We start from the raw sequence: 22279 nt of genomic DNA, 5'->3' as shown, positions 1-22279 counted from the left end.
TATTATCAAGTAAGCAAATAAAAAATAGTTAGCACGTTCTCAAGACATTGTTTCATAATAAAAGATTTCAACATATTAGAATGAATTGTTTTATAATCAAAGAATTGGTTAATTTGAAACAATAAAATAAAATAAACTTCCATCAGGATGGGTTGAAATCGGGCTTTTAATAAAATTTTGAGTTGAGGTTAGGGCAAGTTTATTTTTTAATGTCAGGATCGAGTTAGAGTCGAGAGACGAGAGTAGAACTTAGGGTCGAGGTCGAGGTCGAGGTCGAGGTGGACAACAATTCACCTTGCACCATTGTCATCACTAATTACACATTTGATCAAAGTTTATGTATGGTTTTGAACTTTTACTACAATTTTTTAAAAAATAAATATATAAAAGAGATGTGAATCTACCAAATATAAACTTTTTTGTATTATACTATTTTTATATTAGTTTGAAATTAGTACATAATGAAAGTTGAAATTAATAAATCTAAAACAACTTATTTTTATGTTATGATTAAAAATATCAAATTTATTATATATTTATTTTATATTAAAGAAAATTCAAAATTAAACAATCTATTAAACTTATGAAAAATAGTAAATTGTACAAGGGCGAAGTTAGAAAATTGTTTAAGAGTCGAAATTAAATTGTAACTTTCAAAGGTTTAAATCAAAATTTTATCATTTGGGGGACAAAGTACAATTTTATCTTTACTAATTTAAAATTTTAAAAATTTTAAAGAACTTAAATAAAAAAAATTCATTTTAGGGGGCCGAGACCCATGCCAGCCCCAGGTTAGTCCTTGAAATTGTACCAAACATTTTAAAACTACAAATAATATTTTAAATTAATTCTCAAACTTTAAAATGTTTTAATCACATTGTCAAAATTAGAAGGTTATACCAATTACGTAATTTCATTTCGCAGTTAAGTGGTATGTAAAATAATTAAAAATTTAAAAATACATGCATACATACATACCCATAATGTATCAATGTGAAAGCAATAGGTTTAATTGATATAAGCTTTAAAGTAGGAGATGTAGTTAGAATTTAAACGGTAAGAAATTTACCAAAAAAACCCCGTAAACTTTGCACGTCCCTGTCACAAAGCAAAATCATCATCCACTTGAATATTCCGGAATCCAATATCTTTCCACTCCAAACACCCCCTCCCTCAATACTAAAATGAATCTATAAATATATTTTTAATTCAAAAAATAGAAGTTTTTCATTTTTGTTCGGCTTGGAAAGCGTTCCATCTCATTTTCCTCTCCGATATTTCTCGCGACTTACTCAACGCCTTGCCTTCTTTATTCTTCGCTGAATCGCTTTCTCTGTTTTTTCTTTCTTTTTTTTTCCCGTTTTCACTGTTTTATTTTATTTTATTTTTTACTTCTTCTTGATCTTATATTATACGTATGATAATATATATACCTGGAAGTTTCCGATTTGCGTTCTGGCGGTGATTCGCAGCGGAAGAGTTTTCCGTCGCAGTGTTCTTTTTTGTTCGCTGAGATTACTTTTCTTTTTTGAGATATAAAGAGTAAAAGGAAGATTCAGAGATGGTAGGAGCAGGAGATGGAAGAGGATATAAGAAGATAATTGTTGGAATTTGCGTCATGGAAAAGAAGGTGAAATGCGGAAGCGAGGTCCTTGTCTCTTTTGTTCGCTCGAGTTTTCTACTAAATATATGAAAAAATTATAATTTTTTCATAAAAAATATAATATAGTTGGACGACGTGTGACTTTGTATAGTAATATAATTTATTATTTATTGCTATGTGTTAATGCTTAAATTTTAAGCTTTTAAAACATTTCCTGTTCTTTTTTCAGGCTTTTTCAGCTCCAATGAGACAGATTTTGGACAGGATTAAGGCTTTTGGCGAATTTGAGGTAGATCAGATATAACTTTTAAACTTTAAATTAATCTGAATTAGAATTGTTTTATTTATGTATGAGTTGAATTTGATGTAACGTGAATTAGTTTACGGGAAATATAAATGGATAAACCATGGTTTGCTCATTTACATTGATGAAATATGTAAATTTTATTTTTTGGTAAAACTCTAATTAAGTGTTTGGAATGATATGCTGGAGTTTGTTAGTGTGTGCTATATTGCACCCTATGTTAATAAAACTTGGGTCTAAGTATTGGATATGATATGTGTTCAACACATGCATGTTAAATTTTTTTCCATGTCAGTTGAAGGGTACTTCAACGGCCATATTTCTTACATCCATGTCCGAATATGCATAAGATATGAGTGCTGGACGCATGTACTTCAAGAAAAATGTTTTGTTGTTTTGTTCTTATGGATTTCTTGCTTTGAAATGTCTTTCTTTTTTTCTTCTTGTAGATTCTCCATTTCGGTGATATGTACTTCAAGAAAAATGTTTTGTTGTTTTGTTCTTATGGATTTCTTGCATTGCAATGTCTTTCTTTTTTTCTTCTTGTAGATTCTCCATTTCGGTGATAGGGTTATTCTTGAAGATCCTATAGAAAGGTACATTTTTGGTTAATTAGTGGAATCACATTGTCTCAGATTTACATTGTGATATTTTTTATTTGGTTACAATTGGCATTGTTGGTGTCGTTATCATTTATTTATTTTTATTTTAAACTTAGAAGACAAAAGAAAGGAAGAAGAAAAAAGGGGTGGAGGGGATCCACAGATTTGCTCATTAAATTTCCAGTTGAAAGCAGTAAATAGACGGTTGCATTTATGTTGAAAAATTTGAAGTCTTCACTTTTAGCTGTTATCTTCCTATTGATTTATTGTCTTGTCATTTGTTTTTTCTTCGAAAGGTATAGTTTGAGTCTGAGCAACTGTGTGATTTGAGATCATAACTTACCCTGTCTCCTTTCATTGGATGATTATATGATTTTTCGAGGGAGTTAAGTTGGAGGATGTGGAGGGAGATGTCCATATTTGTGTAATGAGTGTACTTCTTGTTATCAAACTCAAACGGTCAAGGTTCACATTGTTTTTCTTACCTAGCTGAGAGGTCGTAATTTCTTGTAATTTTGCTTGTTTCAGCTGGCCAATCTGTGATTGTTTAATTGCATTCTACTCCTCTGGATTTCCCCTTAAGAAGGCTGAAGAATATGCTGCTTTAAGGAAGTAAGTTCTTATATATATATATATAATTTTGTATGCATGTATTCTATTTGCATGTTCACAATAGGGAATCGATTTGTAACTTCAATGTGGGAAACTTAACATAATGATTGAATAACTTTTTGACTGTCATACTTTCCTATCTGGCTACAAGTAATGTGCTAAATGTTGGTCAAGTAACGCCTTAAAAAATTAAAGAATTCAGAGCCATGATGATTACTTCAAAATTCTGATATTTTCTTTTGTACATAGGTCTTAAAATTAGATTCCATTGAAAGTTAATTATTTATATTAATTCTGATTGGATCTTGGGTTTAACTCATCAGCATCAATCCATCAATATGATGAGGTATGAGGTCCATAGATATAAAAGTATTAGGTCTCAATCCAAATGGAGTGTTAGTGAATGCTCAAGAGCAGTGGATCACTTTTTGAAATTCAGAAGATAATTATGTTCGAGGTGATGATCAATTAATATCTCTCTAGTTTAGGTTGGGAAAGTCTAAAGTTTTGCTTTTGCATGATTGCAAGGGAAAGTACCACAGTATGGCTGTTTTATTAAGTGCCATGGTATCCACTATTAGAGTCTAGACCTCCAGTAACTTTAGCCCTATTTATAGTCAATTTAACTTATATCTATCCTTCCGTGTAACTGGAGCCACGATCAGATTATTCCATCTCAACTATGTGTTTTTTTTGTCAGCAGAATCAATCTCTTAAAGATCAGAGAAAGCTAATTTCTGCCACAGTTCCAATTTTTTAATCTATAGAACATCTACAAGTTTATTACATTGTTTTGGTCATTCTAGTTCTTTGAATAATAACAATTTCTTCTTTTCTATACCAAGCAAGCAGTAATTAATTATGTTTTCCTACTATTTCTGCTCTATGATTCAGACCGTTCCTTGTGAATGAGTTGGAGCCACAACACCTTCTTCATGATCGACGGAAGGTATACGAGGTATACATCCTAAGCATCCATCTTGACGTTGTGGTTTTGACCCTTTTCCAGTTAGAAAAACCAAGACCACTCCACCTCACCTAAGTACTTTGTGGCAATTTTTTTAGGTCATATATGTTGCTTTTCATAGTCCTAAACCTTCATCCTTTGGAATGTAGGTGAGAGGCTCTTAGTGGTAGTTTGGTTCTCCTGTCGTCCATGTAATATTGTAAAGTTTGAATATTGGTTGACAGGAAGATTAAGGCTAGATCTATATCATAATCGGTCAAAGCTTCTATTCTTTGAGCAAAACCATTATCCTTTTAGCTTATCTGAGAACTGATTATATAAATGGTTGAAATGTATGATATTATAGCAGTTGATTGACAAAGACTAACCTTATTATTTTGGGATTCAAGCGACTTGAAATGTTTGGTATCTCTGTTCCAAGATATGCCCTTGTAAATAGAGAAGAACCATACCAAGAGCTGGATTACTTTATTGAAGATGAAGATTATGTTGAGGTCCATGGAAATCGTTTCTGGAAGCCATTTGTGGAAAAGCCTGTTGATGGTGAGTTTGGTCCTTAAACTTCTGTTTATCTTCTTGCATCTGTTAGCTCCTCACTGGTATCCTAAGCATGAACTTAATGTGGTTCTTTGTGGCCTTTTTCTTGTTTCCATAAAATTTGACTTGCAATTTGAAGAGTATGTTAAAGCGTCTATTCTTTTTGTTCTTGAAAAAAGATCAAATACTGGACACTTAATCTATTGCTCATTAATTTCATTCTCGTCTGACAATATTTAAATATGTTCTTTCTGTTTGTATATAGCATGGGGCAAGGATCAATAAAGTTATTGCATGTGCAATGTATTTAGAGAACTGTTTCCTTACATAATATTTTTTTTATTGACTGGCTTGATCTATAGAATTAAAGGGGCATACTTTTTCTTTTTTTGGTTTCTTATACACCATTTTTCTGAAAAAAAAGGATTTTGAATGAAATATAAGATCTGCTTATTGATTTTATGGTATGTTGAATAACAACCATCCACCTTATGAAAATTGTTAAGACATTTGCATCTACAAACCCATATGCTTACCTAGTTCAGTTTTAAAATTATCTTACCAGTTTAATAGGTTCATGAAGTTGAGTCTTGAAACCTAATTCATGACACTTGGGAGGATTCCTGTTCTTTGATATTCGTAACTGCGCCACAAATCTGGCTTCATTGCAACTCTTTTTCCAGTTTTGCCTGTATGTTAACCGATTTTTTTTTTTTGAAGGGGATGATCATAGTATAATGATTTATTACCCTAGCTCAGCGGGTGGAGGCATGAAGGAATTATTTAGGAAGGTCTGAATATTATCTTGAACTTCTGGCTAGAACGTTCTTGTTATGTTTGAAGCTCTGATATGGATTTTATAAGCCTTTTTCTGGGAAATGCTTTTAACTTTTTTGCCTGATTTAAGGGGCAAACTGTTGTAAATGCAGCAGCCAATATGCCAAATAGCTGTTCATGATTGTTTTGATATTCTACTGGCAAATGATTATAATGTGGTATAGTTTCTCTTTTGTAGGTTGGAAACAGATCAAGTGAGTTCCATCCTGAAGTTAGAAGAGTAAGACGTGAAGGTTCTTATATATATGAGGAGTTTATGCCAACTGGAGGAACAGATGTCAAGGTTGTACATTTTGGCGTACAAGTTTTGTAGTTAATTTAGTTTACTTTGATTGGTTATTATATGAAACCTGATTCTTATTATTGTTGCAGACTTTTCTGCATTCAATAGTGCACTCTTTACATTTAACTCTGTTTGACTAGGAGAGTGGAGGGAACAGCGTATAAGGGTAGCTTCGCATTTGCTGTTTCTGCGAACTTTTATAGTATTAGTTAGGTATTGAATATCAGTTGATTAGGCAGTTATTTGCATTAGGAAGAATCAACTATTCTATATGCAGACTGTACATTTGTTTTTTATGGTTCGGCTGGATCTTTTTTTGAGGTTCTTTTAACTTTTAGTGATAGTCATATTGCCGCTTTCTCTCTCTGTCTGTCTCTCTTATTGGCAAGGTTGTCTGCTTATCCTGTCAAATGAATATAGGTCTATACTGTTGGTCCTGAATATGCACATGCTGAGGCTAGGAAGTCTCCTGTTGTTGATGGTGTTGTTATGAGAAATACTGATGGAAAAGAAGTAAGTATTTGGTAATATATTAATCAAGCATGTTCTTTACTTCTTCTCTTTGATGTATGCACCTGAGCACATACTCAGAAATCCCACTATCTGGTCATTTTGGTTCCTTGACAATCACTTGTTTCTTCGTCAATTCTTGATTGTCAAGCAACCTCTTATCATTTACCCTTTTAGTGCTTGGGCTATGGAGGGATGTTTTATCTGCAGATTAGCATGTAGTTTCAAGTTAAAACTGTGGTTTTTTTAATCATCTTTGAGAGTTGAAGTGGATGATGAACAATATTTGTTGGATTCAAATTATTAGGAGATTGTTTCAGTTGGATTCTGTCATGCTAAAGAGATTAAATCCATGTTACCTGGTGAAAATTTATTGAAAGTAAAGTATATGCAAGACATCTATAAAAGAAGTTAATCATAACTAAGACATGCTTATGATGTACATATTGCTTGATATGTTTTGATCCAGCGCAATGACTTAAATCATTGCCCTTACCTTTATGGTGCTGCAGAGTGAAGAAGGGCCAATAAAATAGATGGTCAAGTCAATAATTTAGCAGGAAAATCATATGTAAAAGATCATATGCAAAAAGCTGTAATTTGGGTCTATCTTGCTCCTGTAATGTTTTATATTATTTGTTTTGCATTGTGGCAGATCACTTCCTTTAATTGCAGAGTGAAAATGATGGAAGGGTTAATTAATTATTATCGATGCATAGGATGTATAATACATTACATAATCAGCTATCTTATTGGCTACATAACTAATGCAGAAGGTTTTTTAGTTATCACTAACATAGAACATTTCGCACATTACATAATAACTACCTTATTTTCTAACATAACCGATTCGCTGCTATTTGATTTTCACATGGAGGTTGGAATATATGATGTTTGAACATATCTCAATTATCTAATGACAGATCAGATATCCTGTTTTGCTGACACCTAATGAGAAGCAAATGGCTAGGGAAGTTTGCATTGCATTTAGGCAAGCGGTATGTCTATTCCATCTTATTTGTGAAATTTGCCTTGGTTTTTGATCCATATCTTTTTTATGGCAGTGTTTTTTCTGCGATATGATATCTACCGGAAATTACTTATATTTGTTTTGCTTTTCTTGCAACTTTAGCTTTTTGTCTTCTGATTTCTGATGGTTTGAAACGATGAGTTTTGTTGAGATATTATTGGCACTCATTTCTTTGTTATATATTTTACCATCATATTTTAGTTTTTCCTTTTCCAACTAAGTTTTAAGTAATGGGGTTAAAAGATTTGTTCGCATGTTAAAGTTACTATCAGTTGGATTTATGAAGAATGCTTTCATGCAATTGTAGGAAAAAACCATATATTGTCTTCTGGCACTTGTAACCACCTTTTCTTTTTAAATAAACTTAGAAGACGGGGTTTATTAAGAGGTATCTGCTTTCCTGGTGTCGACAGAAATGCTTAACCTAAATCAAGATTTGTTTTTCTCTATTAAGTGGTTTTATCCCACATCTGTTAAATATTAGGTTTCTTGTGGTCTTGTATCAAAGTTGGGCCCCTCCACTTATTACCAATTGATATCAGGTCATATGCTGAACATGATATCAAGGCCCTAGTTTTGTTATTTTGTTCTCCCTACCTGACCCCATGTGAGGTTGATGAGCTTTGGTATGTTGTCCACATGTAGATCTTGTGAGCTACGCATGAGGGGGAGTGTTACTAGGTGTTATTCTACATTTGTTAAGTGTCAAGTTTCCTGTAGTCTTCTATTGAAGTTGTGTCCCTTCACCTATTTCCAGTTGGTTTTAGGTTTGATTCTTAATATCTCCATTTGTAATGGTTTATATCGCATACCGTTTTAATAACCGGTTTGAATTCTTGCAGGTGTGTGGGTTTGATCTTTTGCGTTCTGAGGGGCGGTCATATGCTTGTGATGTGAATGGATGGAGTTTTGTGAAAAATTCACACAAGTATTAGTTTCTCGTCTTGTGATTATACACGGTGTTGTTCATATCATTATTTTTCGTTTGATTACGCTACATATTGTCTTGAATGCAATATCTCAGTTATTATTTTCTGTCTGTGCGTGTAAAGTAATCACTCTTCGTCATTTAATTTTAATTTTCCTTATATCATGTATCACAGACAGAAAGAAGAGAAAGGAAAAAACTCGCATGTGTGCATGCTGGCCCTGAATATATTGATGTCTTTAAGGTGTTGCACAGTGCGGATGATGGAAAGTGATAAATATGAAAAAGTTGTCAATCCAATGGTTAAGCTACAAAGTATGATTTATGAAACCTAACCATTGGATTAGCAAATTTTCCGTACTTACCCCTTTTCCATCCTTCCTACCCAGCAAGCAAAGTCTAAGTGCTTGATCTTGGTGTTCTATTTTCTTTTCTTGTCTATTCTCTGTGCGTGCTTTATTATGTTTCCAATGTAACTTATCTAGTATTTTTCAGTCAATGAAACTAAGTGCAGTATAACTTGCTCACCAATTATTTGGACTTTTATAAAGAAATGCTTCTGCAGTTGTTAGATGCAATAAAATTGAGCTAGATTCCACTTTCAATATAAAATATTCAAGGTGTTAATGATAACTGCTACAAGTCAGCCATGGATTTTGGTTTACCAATTATTAGGAAGATAACAAAAAGCTTCCATCCAAAGCTTTGTTTCTCCTTATATATTATGGGGGAAAAGGAGTTTAGTTAAAGCTTGCATGTTCGTTTCTTTTTTGTATTCGTTTAATCAATTTCTATTGATAGACTCACTGGTAGAACTGGTGTTTATTTTTCCTTTTTCTTAACTTACTACTGTCACGTCTCCTTTTTTTTTCATTTGTTATGAATTAGACTTACAGTCCAATACAGGTATTATGATGATGCTGCTTGTGTGTTGAGGAAGCTGTTTTTAGATGCAAAAGCACCTCATCTTTCTTCAGTAATACCACCAACATTACCATGGAAAGTAAATGAGCCTGTCCAGCCTTCTGAAAGACTTACACGCCAAGGAAGTGGAGTCATTGGTTCATTTGGGCAGTCTGAGGAGCTACGTTGTGTTATAGTTGTTATTCGACAGTATGTTACTACACTTTCCTTGCTGTTTCTTTTTTGGTTTGTTAGAACACTCAACTTTTCATTGTTAAACTAACTATCCTCATTGAGCAGTGGTGATAGAACTCCCAAGCAGAAGGTGAAATTGAAGGTTACTGAGGAAAATCTTCTAAACTTGGTGCTAAAGTACAATGGGGGACGACCCAGATCTGAGGTTACTATTTCAGTTTTGTATACCCTATATTTATTCTGCTGGTAATTCTGTTGTCTAAGCACCTATTCTTTGTCATCACTTTTTCAGACAAAACTTAAAAGTGCTGTTGAACTGCAAGATTTATTAGATGCCACAAGGATGCTTGTACCCAGGTTGCTCTTCATATTTCATACTTCGTTTTTGATCTAGCAGAAACACTTTCAGATATTCCCCTCCCAACATCTCAACATCAAAAGGAATGAAAACAAAAGTTTGTAATGGTTAATTTTTACCAGACAGGAAGAGGATTTGCAACAAATTTAGTAGGATAGAATTTTGGGTTGCTTTAAATGAGGAAAATTTTGGCTATATTGTGGGTGCAAACTAGTGATTTTATGGTTAAATTGGATAAAGAGAAATTGAGAAGGTGATTAGTGCTCCTTGGTTAGATTAAAAGGGAGAAGACACGGTTTTGAGAGCTGGAACAAAAAAAAGGAGAAATAAATTCAGCTATCGTTCTGTTATGTTATAGTAACTTTGAAGGCTTTCTTTCTTTGTATTCTTTAGGGGTTGGGGAAGGGGGGCTGTATACTATCTCAAGAAATATTTGCATAGCTTTACTTTTTTTCATAAGAAAGCACATTATGAAATGGAACATTTAGAACTTATTTTGAAAATTGGTAATGATTCAATGTTGATTATTTATGTGATATAGACCAGGTGTTGGAAGTGATAATGAAGCTGAAGATCTTGAGCATGCTGAAAAGCTTCGTCAAGTTAAGGCAGTACTTGAGGAGGTTATCAAACTTATCTTGAAATTACTTGCTTTATCAATCTATTAGCTCTAGTCTAGGATTTTCATTTTATTGTTCTAGTTACTTTGCTCTTCAAATGATCTTTGTGTTGTGGATAGAGAAGTTCACGGTTCTTTATTCCTTCATTATCATAAATGTAACATTTCTTTATACACACAACACACATGTATATAACTATTTTTTCCCTTTTCTTTTAATTGTTTATTTGGGCTGTTTGTTACATAATAAATTCTTTGGTTTCCAGGGGGGACATTTTTCTGGTATTTACAGAAAGGTTCAATTAAAGCCCCTTAAGTGGGTTAAAGTTCAAAAAAGTAATGGTGAAGGTGAAGAAGAACGGCCTGTTGAAGCTCTGATGGTTCTTAAGTATGGGGGTGTGCTTACACATGCTGGGAGGAAGCAGGTAATAATTGAGCTCTCAACTATTTCATCAGATTATTCTTTAGTTGTAATGTCACTTTTCACTTAAGATGCTAAACCACCCCTGAAAGTTAAGAAGAATTATTTGAATTTAAGTGAGGGTAGCATTGGAAAGTTCAAAATGAGAAGGGCATTCATTTTAAGACATCTAAGGTTGGAAGGAAGGAAATTCATTAGGCTGAGAGGGATAAAAGTTTCACTAAATTTCTCTCTTCATTTGTTTGATTTTCCTTTTCTTTTCTATTTGATTTTTTTTGTCTCTCATTACCATGCAGGCAGAAGAACTGGGTAGATATTTCCGAAATAATATGTATCCAGGTCACTACAATCAATTCTAACCTTTGACTGTTAATGGTTTTCTGCAACCTATATGAGTGTAACGTGTGTTATATGTGCCAGGTAGATAAAATAGTGATAATTTTAGTTGTATGAATCTTTTCGTGATGAATTTTTATAAAATTACAGGTGAAGGTACTGGCCTGCTTCGCCTTCATAGTACATATCGTCATGATCTGAAAATTTACAGTTCTGATGAGGGCCGTGTGCAGGTAGGTATGCTTTGAGTGGTAAATGAGTATATATAATTTCATCTTCTCATTATTCACAAATTGTTGATCTGACTATTTGTGCTTCATTCTGAGCTTAGTTACCAAATGCTTATTTCCATTGCCATTTGGCATCATCAGTAGGTTTTTAAATTAAATCATTTAACAGATGTCTGCAGCTGCTTTTGCTAAAGGCCTACTTGACCTTGAAGGGCAGCTAACGCCAATCCTGGTTTGTAATGTTTCCTTAACAAGTTCATTCTGCCTTTTGACATTGAGCTTGCATGACTGAATTGGTTATCTTATCAAGGTCTCCCTTGTTAGCAAGGACTCCTCTATGTTAGACGGACTTGAGAATGCGAGCATTGAGATGGAAAAAGCGAAGGTTTGTATCTCCTCTTGCCTTGACTTGATAAGCAATTTTTATATCATATGACAATTCAGTAAACTAGAATTCTTGGCTTGGTAAATGGATTGATTTATCTATCCGTCGAGTATAAAAACTATTATGCTGCATAAATTGATTAAAGTGTGGTTGGATCAACAGGAGAGCTTTTAACAGGTCTATTTATGATCTTGAATAAGTTGTCTATAATCTAGAGAATCAACTAAAGTTCTCTCATGGACGTTTGAAACTTTTCAAATTTGCATCATACTCTTGGGTTTTTTTTTTTCTCTAAACATTAAGTGTCAAATTAAGAACTAACATAAAAGGTTTTCTTTTAATATTGATGACCTAGCTGTAAACATTCTCAGGCATTAGTTGATTTGAAAGATACAATAATGAGAAGATGCATGGGAAATTCCTTTTGGATGCTGGAATTTAACAGTTGGAAAGCAGATTTTCTGAGCATTCTATATCTCATTTTTTACTTGCAACCATTAAAAGGATCATGGCTATTCAGGGAAAAAACAAATAAAGAACATGAGCAAGCTTTTATAAGTTTGGCCAAATTTAAAGTGAGGAGTTTACCCTAAGATTGTTAATGCTACTAATAGCTATGTGTGTTATTTTTATGCGTGTCTTCCCGACTTTGAGTTTAGGAATCTGTATATAACTCCTAAAAACTTTAAGCCGCTAGGTGAGGAGTTGAGAGTCCAACTGTGGATTGTATACTTCCCTTTGCTAACATGCTCCTTCATGTGCACTCCCTTTGGGCTTAAAAACATGGGGAAAGCACATTGACATCTAGCTTGTGGTCAAATTCGATTCTACATAATGTGTCTATTGTAGAAACTTCGCATCACTTTGATTAAAAGAGACTTTGAGACAATGTTCATGAACAAATAAAAGTTATGTTCTAACTTTTTAGTGTGTGCTTAATAATGTTTATAATTTTAAGGACATGTTACTTAGTTGTATGGTCATTAGTTATCACCTTTGACTTCATCGTATTCTATATAGTACTTTGTAGTACCTTGTTCTGATACATGGGTTCCATGAGTTACCACCATGCACTTCCCCCTAGAACAGGGTATAAGGATAAACATGAATGGTCATGTAAGGTGTTAAACTATTGTTTCATGTTTAACAATCTGCAGATCTTTTTGAGTGCAGCTTTAGACTATCTTTTTTGTTTTGCAGACTAGACTGAATGAAATTATAACTTCAGGTGCAAGGACAATTCCTAGTAATGGAACATCTGAGTGTCCTTGGATGGTTGATGGAGCTGGATTGCCTTCTAATGCTTCTAAGCTCCTTCCCAAACTGGTAATTTTCACCGTTTCAATTAAATATGCAACGGTGCATTGACACCTTCAGATCTTTTTACCTATCAGTTCTAGCTCATTTCCAAGTCACTGGAGGAGGTTAGGTGGGGCAATATAAAACTTTACTGCCCTAATAAGTTATTTTACTTTTTCCTCTTCTTTCATTTTATACCTGTTATATGCAGGTAACTTTGACTAAGAAGGTTACTGAACAAGTCAGAGTACTTGCCAAGCATGAAGATGAGAATCTTGCTGAGACAAGCCCGTATGATGTGATTCTCCCATATGACCAAGCAAAGGCACTTGGTAAGACAAATATTGACATTGATCGTATTGCTGCTGGATTGCCTTGTGGTAGTGAGGGATTCCTTTTGATGTTTGCTCGGTGGAAAAAACTTGAAAGAGATTTGTATAATGAACGTAAAGAGTAAGTATCTACCTTTCTTCTTGATCATACTTGTGGTGCAGGTATCTAAATATGCTGTGAGTTTCATCATATTTCCTATCATTTAGATTTTATATGAAGGGCTTTATTGTATTTGCTAACATTGGACTTTCATGCAGACGTTTTGATATAACTCAAATTCCTGATGTTTATGACTCTTGCAAGTGAGTAATTGCTTCATTCTATTAATAAAATTTTGTTAGAATACCCTATGCTCAACAAATTTTATAATTCAGAAAGCATATGTGGACATATCCTTTATTCCTGGTTTAAGAATTTATCTTTGCAAGTTGCCTCCTCTTTTCCTTGCTCAAATTTTAATTTCTTTTTTTATATATTCTTTGATTTATTCCTTTTAATTTGTTCCATGATTTTTTCAAGGAGTTTGTTGGATGATTCTAATTGCATCCAACATTGCACATCAAAATTGAAATGCACTCCTTGGATTGACCCCTCAAGGATGACGTTGTAGGCTGATCAAGGGTTGGGAGCTTGCATTATTGCTGCATTATGATATATGAATGATACCACGTAACAAGAAATTTAATGTTTCTTAACAAATCATTATGCAAGTCCCCTAAAGCTGAAGCGTGTTCTTCTATCTTGATTATAAAATTCAAACATTCATAATATAAAAAGGTCTCAGCTCTTAGAAGTTTAATGTTTCTGCTTTTCTTTCTGATTGCTTATATATTTTTTCTGTTAATCTAATTTTTGACAGATATGATCTTCTGCATAATGCGCATCTTAATCTAGAAGATTTGGATGAACTCTTCAAAGTTGCCCAGGTACAAAATACTTACGACCTTAGAGATGTATGTTGATCTTTCATAATTGCTATATTAGCAATTTATCTGTATTTAATCTCATGTAGCTATACTTGCCTTTTGATCTGCGACCTCTTTATCCACGTAATCTCATTTGCTTATTTTGATTATTGCATCATATTGCTTTTTAGATTGGCTTCCTTGCCTCTATAATAAAATTTATGAGTTTTTTGTGTTGGGGGTGTGGAAAAATGGAATAGGCTTATTATCAAACATGAATCCCGCTTGTTGATCACCACATCATTTTTGGCCTAATTGTCCACTGTGTAATTGTTGTTGCAGCTTCTTGCAGATGGTGTCATCCCTAATGAATATGGGATTAATCCAAAGCAGAAGCTAAAAATCGGTTCAAAGGTGATCCCTTTTCCTTGCAGCATGTCTCATTCAATTAGATAGGTTTGAACAAAATATCAAAATTTTAGTATGTTTACCGAGCACTGGAACTATGTCAAAGACTAAAAATCTAAATGAGGATGTGGCACTTCATTTAGTAGGGATAAAATATCTTTGCACGACTATTGATTCCCCCTTCAACAGCAATGCACATTTGTGCAGCCTTCAATAATGCAAATGAAGTACTGTTAGTACTGATGTGTGATTAAAGATGTCCTGATTTTTATTCTGTCCCTTCAGATTGCACGCCGTTTGTTGGGCAAAATTTTGATTGATCTGAGGAATACTCGTGAAGAAGCCCTTCACGTTGCTGAAGTAAAGTGTAATCAAGACAACTGTTCAAACTCAACCAAAACTGCAAAGGCTAATAAAGTTTTTCCACCAAACATTTCCATCAAGACTGATGACATAAGATCTAATACCACAAGTGAAATGTCAATAGATCAAGATGATGATGATAATAAAGAGACCAAATACCGTTTGGACCCAAAGTCCGTATATGAACCTTTATGCTTTGTTCTCTATGTTTTATTTTATCTTCTTAAATTTTACCCTTACTCAATCAGGTATGCAAATGTCATGACACCTGAGCTCCACTTGCGAACACGCCTTTACTTCACATCAGTAAGTGCAAACTGTAAAAGAACTAGCTAACTTTCCTCTTTCAATCATTCAGCAACTATTTTTGCTTGTTCTTTACCATTTGCCCTGCTCATCAGCCTTTATTTGCATGACTTCCCAAATTTGCTGCCCATTTACTTACAGTGTTACATCATTTGGCATCAACTCTCTGACAGGAATCGCATATTCATTCCCTCATGAATGTAATTCGGTACTGCAACCTAGATGAATCTCTTCAGGGAGAAGCTGGTCTAGTTTGCCAGAGCGCTTTGGAGAGTTTGTATAAAACGAAAGAGCTTGACTACATGAGTCACATTGTGATAAGAATGTTTGAAAACACAGAGGTTAGTGCCTCTTTTTTTTTTAATTCTATTGGTGTCCAAGATAGGAATTTCAACATTATTTGTGATAGGTATTTTCTCAGACAGTACACAGTGGCTTTCACCTTGAATCTTTGACATTAAATATGGAATTGAAAAACAGGTAGCTTTAGAAGACCCAAGACGGTTCCGCATTGAGTTGACATTTAGCCATGGTGCAGATTCATCCCCATTGGAGGTAATAGTAATACTGTCTTATGTACAAAGAAAAACCCTCGTGGAAGAATGATCAACAATGGAAGTTAATGTTAAACATCATAAAGCAAACCTAAACTATAGTAACTGTTTATTAAAGGTTTTGGCTATTACCTTTTCTTTTTCTTGCGTGTGTGTGGGTCGCATGAAACTACTATAATGCAAATGTACTTCATTGATTCTTTAAATATTCTATTAATTGTGAGGTTGATGCTCATCATGGGTTTTGGTTGGAACTGATTGTTGTTTGAGTGTGATCCATTTCTTCAGTTACTTGTGATCATAGTAGGATATATCTACCATGTTGTCAGAATTGATGTTTGTTGAATTGAATTCATAGTTTATCTTGATGCAATTAATGTGTGGGCATTGATCTTTTGCTTTGACAGAGTAACGATGGCAAGGCTGCTTCACTGAACCAGGAACATACACTGCCGATAATGGGTCCAGAAAGGCTGCAAGATGTTGCATCCTATCTCACATTAGAGAAAATGGAAAAGATGATTAGGCCATTTGCAATGCCAGCAGAAGACTTCCCTCCTCCATCTACTCCGGCTGGGTTTTCTGGGTACTTTTTGAGAAGCGCCCTGGTGCTTGAGCGTCTGGTAAATCTTTGGCCTTTCCATAAGAATGCTCATACCAACGGAAAGTAACAACTAAGAAGTTAGTTCTCCATTTCCCTCCTTTTAACATGTTTTTCCCATTCTTTTTGGTTTTTTGTTCAATTTTCCCATTCTTTTTGTTTTACCATTGATGCATCTTTGTTTTCATTTTTTTACCTCTGGTTAAAATAACGGCCAAGAGAGGTCTTAAGCACTTTGCTCGAGTAAATACTTTTCCCCCCCGACTTTCAACAAAAAGAAAGTTGTTGGAAGAATTTTGGAAATTGTATAACTTTTCTCTCATTAATGCAATTTTCTTATTTGATCAAAGAAAAATGTAGGATGGTTGGTAGGTTTGGTTTATGAGTTGGTTGGTCGGGCAATTTATCCTCCTTTTTTCATTATCAGTTGAGATTAGTCGATATAGTGTTATAATCCTTCAAAAGATAAGTTTTTAACAAATAGAACAGAAACAAGCAATGCATGTTAGAAGATTCGTACCTTCTAAACACTTGTGAATGGAAAAGGATAATATAGTTTCCAATCTTAGATCCACTCAACATCAGACAGGATACATAAGAATAAACATGTTAACATTAAAGCAACACATAAGGGGGATTGTGGGGCGATGAAAAGAAAATGAATGCAAGAGAGGAACCAATCATTGTTCCACAACAAAGAGTTTAAACATAATCAAATTCAGGGAAATCCCATTTGACATTATTAATGGAGAATATACAAGCTGAAAGTTCAAGCAGCAGCTACCAGAGCCCTGTGTTTCTCAATTTTCTTCTCAAGATCATTCTTTTGGGCTCCAACCACCCTATCCACTTCCTTCCCTTTCTTTAGCAACACGAAAGTTGGCATTCCTTGAACCCCAAATTCCTGTGCCACATCCTAAATTCCCACCAAGAACCAACAAAAACCAAGGGAATAAATATATATATCTAAACAACACACCTATGCTCACAAGCAACTAAGATTCAACTTGAAAAAATGCGAATTCTCAAGCTTGAACTCAAGCTATAAGTGGAGCTGAATTCAAGTAGGAGCAATTTGAAGTTGAGCTCGAGAGACAATTCAAATTTGAAATATAGTAATTGAGCTCATTTTTAACACATGTGCTTAATCGAGTGAGCTCGAACAATTTGATTTTTATCTCGAATCAGGGCTGAGTACAAAATTTGAGCTTAAGAAAGATCTCATCTTGAATATAAGCTTGAGTTGAGATTGGTTCATCATACCCCTTCCTTTAACCTCTAAAAGATGATATATATCTTTTCAATCCAAATTACAAGTATACAGACTCTATGATCAAATATCTTGTCCCAATTCAATTAATTGAAATGTGCTTTTCAATACACAGAATGATATGGAGGCCTATAAAGTTTCTAATAAGTTTCAGAAATTTTCAGATTCATCACATGTTTTTCATCATTCCCCTGTACATTAAATGCACCCTTAAACAATATACTTATAAATCATGTATAGATGTACATATGTGTGTGTGTGTATACATAGAAAGAAAAAGGATAGAATGCATACAGGCAGTTCATCAACATCAAGTTTTACAAACTGAACATCAGTGAACTTAGCAGCCGTGGCATTCAAAACAGGTTCCATGAATTTACATGGCCCACACCAAGAAGCTGAGAAATCTATAACCATCTGAAAAAGAAAAGAAAAACCAAGATTCAGGTTTTTCATATAATTATCAAAACAACCATTTAAAACCCACAAAAGAAAAAGGATTTAGGGTTAAGAAAGAAAGGTACAAGCTGTGAGCTGTCTTTGACAGAGTTGAAGTGAAGTTGCCATCTGGGTGATGAATGAAAGGTTTGGATGCCTGAATGCTAAGATGAAGATGATGACTTTTCTGGCGTTGAATTGGATGAAAAGAAAGAACCCATTTTTTCCTGTTTCCTTTCTCAAATCAAAGAATCGAAAAGGAAAAAAAAACAATGGACAATATGCTGTGCAGGCGGCTGGCAGTAGGGAAGCTTCGCTTTTATCGTTTTCACTTTTTCTTTGTACTCTTTTGGGTTCATAATAAAAATAAAAATAAAAATATGTAAAAAAAATTAAAAAATAAATAAATTTCATGGTCTTCACTAAAATTATTTTTGCAAAAATATTAAAGTTAAAAACCGTTGAATTGACTTGGCTTGAGCATCACGTACGCAAAGAATTTGCTTTTAGGTTTAAGGGCATAAAATGTCTTTAAATTTCTTCAAGAAAAATAATGAAGCTTCTGTGTTTTTTTTTATACTCACTTATATAATTTAACTTTATAATATTTCAATAAGATCTTAATTTTTTTTAAAAATTAAATCTTTATTTTTTTTTGTTTAATTGGATATTTTAACTTTTAAAATGCATCAAAATAGTTTTAAAAATTTTCAAGAAAAGCAATTAAGCTTCTGCTTCTTCTTTTTTTGCACTCAATTAGATATTTAAACTGTCCTTAATTTTTTTCAATTAAAGTCATTACGTTTCACAACCACAATGTGACATGTGACAAAAATGATAAAAAATAAAATTTATAAAAAATATATTTATATAAAAATAAAAAATATTAAAAATTTTATTAAAAATTATAAAAAATTGAAAAAAAATTATAAAATTTTATAAAATCGTAAAAAATTATAGAATATATAGAAATATAGAAAAAAATTATAAAATTTTATAAAGTCGTAACAAATTATAAAAAATATAAAGAAATATAAAATTCGTAAAAAATTATAAAAATTATCATACTAAAAGAAACATTTTATAATTTTTCTATAACTTTTATTGATTTTTTATTTTTTATTATTTTTCGCCACATGTCACGTTGTGTTGCCACATATGATGGCTTTAACTTAAAAAAAAACTAGAGGTCGTTAACTTTTAGCGGTCAACGGTCAAAGTAAATGGTTTTAGGGCATTTTTGATGCATTTTATAATTTTTATTTATTTTTAATAAATATAAATACTTTTTATATTTTTATTAAAATTTAATAATTTTTATAACTTTTATTGACTTTTATTTTTTATAATTTTTTGGCCACATATCACGCCGCGGTTGTGATACAGATGACTTTAACTGAAAAAAATGAGGGGGAGTTAACTTTAACGGTCAAAGGACATTTTTTATGCATTTGACAATTCAAGTACCCAATTGAGCGTAAAAAATAAAAATAAAAAGTTAGGGTTTAATTGCTTATTTTGAAAAAGTTTGAGGGCCTTTTTGATACATTTTAAAAGTTCAAGTCCCCAGTTGAGTGAAAAAAAAAAGAACTTAATTACTTTTTTTTAATTTGAAAACTTTTTACACCCTTAAACCTTCTTTTTAATAAGTATTAAATATCAAATCTCTAATCTCTATTAGCAAAAATTATTTGAATTCTCATTGTTGTATTATGAAAAAAAAAAGGTTAGTAAACCTATTTTCATAAATAAATTTTTATTTTTATATAAAAAACGTTATTTTTAATTTTTCAATAATAAAATTTATTTTTAGATAAATTGGATATTAAATTTATTTATTTTTATATTAATATCTAATATTGAATAAATATTGAACTTGAATAGTAGGCCAAAGAGAGTTAATTTGTACTCGTATGTGGATGTGAAAGTTTAAATTTTTATTGTATAAATATTTAAATTCAAAGAAGCCAAAATTATTTTACAAAGTTTTAAAAAAAATTGTAATTTGGGATAGTAAAAGAGTTATTATGAATATTGTAATGGAAAAAACCAAAGCCCACTTTCCACATAATCTTCTTTTACTTGACTCTCAAGTTTTTTCCCATAGTTAAACCATGCAACAAAAGCTCTAACCTAATTACAATTTACAACTCTTATAAAAGCTACGAGAGATTTAAGCAGAGTGCTGTCCATCAAGAAGTTAATACAAGGTAAATAAGCCTCTAATCTGTGTCACAGTTTCAGTCTGTTAATTTCATTTTAATGGTGATTGCAGATACATAGGCATTGAAACTTACAAGCTTTGCTGACCATGGAAACCCCGACTGACCTGATCGCTCTAAAAACTGGCAATGATAGATTCAGTGATCTTCCAGAATACATCATTCTTCATGTTCTTTCAATCATTGGTTCCAATGATATTGTTGGGCTAAGTTATGTGTCTAGAAAATTTAGGCAGTTAACCATGTGTAGCCGTAACTTGTACTTCAAGTTAGGGTGTGATTCCAAGAATTGCACACCAATTGCAAACAAGTGCAGGGATTTCTAAGGGGTTTTCTAAATCAACACAATGAACCACAGATTGATCGTTTTCGTCTACATTGGTTTTGCCGTGCCAGCAGATATGATGTTAAAGGATCAATTTTCAGCTTGTGTGTTCAAAAGGCTTTAAGGCATAAGGTTCAAGAACTGGACATTGGGGTCCCTGTAACAGCTGGTAGAGCCTTTCACTTGCCTGCTGGGATTGAATCACTGAGGGCATTGAAATTGGAATTTCAAGGGGGAAAACCAAAACTGTTTGCTTTAGTTTTCGCCTCCCTTGAGACGTTATTGCTATCGTCCGTATCGGTTCCGGGCTTGGAACTTGGAGAATGGATGAGTCATTCTTGCAGATCCCTTAAGGTTTTGAATCTGGTAGACGTTGATGGAATTAAGGATCTCAACATAAGCAACTCATGTCTCAAAGCGCTAACAGTATCAAGTTGCAGTGCAATAAAACCCAGGGACTTGTATTATCGGTACACGAGATGGTATGATACGGCACCAGAAGATAGCATAATTTTCATCCATTGTTCCTCTCTTGAGAAGTTAGAAATCTGTAAATGTGGCTTTGATAACTTGTATCTCAATGTCAATGCACCTTGTCTCAAGGATCTGCAAATCTCCAACTGTGAAATTTATGGCTCCTTTGATGTTAGAATCTCAGCAGAACAACTTCAAACATTGTGTTTGACAATGGAACTAAGTTTTAGTCTCCCAGAAGCATCTTTGAGCAGATGCAGGATCTATTCAGACAACTTGCGGTCACTATCCAAAGCCATCATTAATCTCGCTGTACCTTATTCATCAACTTTGGGCATTGGAGATTATATGTGCAAGGAATTCAATAGTAATGGCTTAGTTGAGTTTATTTACAGTGTAAGATATGCCAAAAGTCTGCAATTGAACTTTCAGATTATTGCGGTACAAGCCACCTTACATCTTTATGTTCCTTGTTGCCTGTGTCTGGCAAAATGTCTGATAAACACACTGTTTGAGTATTGACGTCTCTGGTTTCTGCAGGCCTTGTCAAACCATGCTCAACTGCAAAACATAACATTCCGACATTTGGAACATTTGGAAGCATCAGTTGTCGATTTAAACAACTTGAAGGACATTGATATAGCTGACTTTTTGAGATGTTGCAGTTGCCTAGACACTCTTACATTCAGATATGATAGTAATGCTGATCAACTTTCTGAAACTGAGGTTAGTATCAATTTATATTGTTTCGATGACAGAACCCTTCGTACATGAATATTTCTTTTATTTGTTCGCTCATTGACGTTGCAGTTAGTTGACCAATTACGATCCAAGCTTGGGGATGAGTGTGGAAATACAAGGTTTGCTTGCAGAGTGATCAACTGTAAGGATAGTGAAAACAAAGGCTTTAATGGAAGAGTATGAAGCGCGTAGCACTAGTTGTTTCTTCCCTTGGGAAATTGTCATCTTTTTATATGATTACATTTGGATATTTAGGATTTTTGCTTGTAATTGTTCGGATTTGAATGTGAATACTTGATATGAATATCAAAGATCAAAATAGAGGTATCCATAAGTGAAAATTTTAGACTTCTTTGAGTTCTGGGTTATTCTTTGACCGT

The 22279-nt window shown here is 33.3% G+C and overlaps 2 protein-coding genes and 1 pseudogene across 4 annotated transcripts; 2 read left to right on the top strand and 1 right to left on the bottom strand.

The window, feature by feature from the left end:
* Nucleotides 1-1140: 1140 nt before the first annotated feature.
* LOC107959819 (inositol hexakisphosphate and diphosphoinositol-pentakisphosphate kinase VIP2) lies at nt 1141-16778 on the top strand. 3 transcript variants are annotated; one of them, XM_016895974.2, is made up of 30 exons: nt 1141-1648; nt 1833-1892; nt 2457-2503; nt 3038-3121; nt 4016-4079; nt 4478-4631; nt 5346-5416; nt 5641-5745; nt 6166-6258; nt 7179-7253; nt 8128-8213; nt 9120-9326; nt 9417-9516; nt 9604-9668; nt 10211-10292; nt 10555-10713; nt 11006-11048; nt 11196-11278; nt 11445-11507; nt 11586-11660; nt 12861-12986; nt 13171-13412; nt 13550-13594; nt 14152-14218; nt 14540-14611; nt 14891-15141; nt 15217-15274; nt 15448-15615; nt 15755-15829; nt 16236-16778. In XM_016895974.2, the coding sequence occupies exons 1-30, from the start codon at nt 1562-1564 to the stop codon at nt 16497-16499; spliced, it is 3171 nt and encodes a 1056-aa protein (XP_016751463.1). In that variant the 5' UTR covers nt 1141-1561; the 3' UTR covers nt 16500-16778. The 3 variants fall into 3 exon arrangements, with proteins under 3 accessions (XP_016751463.1, XP_016751464.1, XP_016751465.1); XM_016895975.2 differs by having other exon boundaries at nt 1142-1630; XM_016895976.2 differs by lacking the exon at nt 1141-1648 and having other exon boundaries at nt 4510-4631.
* A 204-nt stretch (nt 16779-16982) lies between these two features.
* On the bottom strand, nt 16983-18479 carry LOC107959820 (thioredoxin H2-like; annotated as a pseudogene).
* Nucleotides 18480-20280: 1801 nt separating this feature from the next.
* LOC121229591 (uncharacterized) lies at nt 20281-22232 on the top strand. The gene is made up of 2 exons (XM_041114288.1): nt 20281-21599; nt 21699-22232. The coding sequence occupies exons 1-2, from the start codon at nt 21012-21014 to the stop codon at nt 21930-21932; spliced, it is 822 nt and encodes a 273-aa protein (XP_040970222.1). The 5' UTR covers nt 20281-21011; the 3' UTR covers nt 21933-22232.
* Nucleotides 22233-22279: the final 47 nt, after the last annotated feature.

This window comes from Gossypium hirsutum, chromosome A05 (assembly GCF_007990345.1).
Source record: "Gossypium hirsutum isolate 1008001.06 chromosome A05, Gossypium_hirsutum_v2.1, whole genome shotgun sequence".
NCBI lineage: Eukaryota > Viridiplantae > Streptophyta > Magnoliopsida > Malvales > Malvaceae > Gossypium > Gossypium hirsutum.
Note: the sequence above shows the minus strand (reverse complement) of the source record. Positions and strands in the feature narration are given on the sequence as shown.

What these genes read in the sequence shown, in the direction of transcription:
- LOC121229591 (XM_041114288.1), top strand. Translation starts at nt 21,012, where the DNA reads ATGAGTCATTCTTGCAGATCCCTTAAGGTTTTGAATCTGGTAGACGTT. An exon ending in TGAACTTTCAGATTATTGCG is followed by an intron (nt 21,600 to 21,698) that starts GTACAAGCCACC and finishes TGGTTTCTGCAG; the next exon opens with GCCTTGTCAAACCATGCTCA.
- LOC107959819 (XM_016895974.2), top strand. Translation starts at nt 1,562, where the DNA reads ATGGTAGGAGCAGGAGATGGAAGAGGATATAAGAAGATAATTGTTGGA. An exon ending in CCGAAATAATATGTATCCAG is followed by an intron (nt 11,049 to 11,195) that starts GTCACTACAATC and finishes ATAAAATTACAG; the next exon opens with GTGAAGGTACTGGCCTGCTT. An exon ending in AAATACCGTTTGGACCCAAA is followed by an intron (nt 15,142 to 15,216) that starts GTCCGTATATGA and finishes TTACTCAATCAG; the next exon opens with GTATGCAAATGTCATGACAC.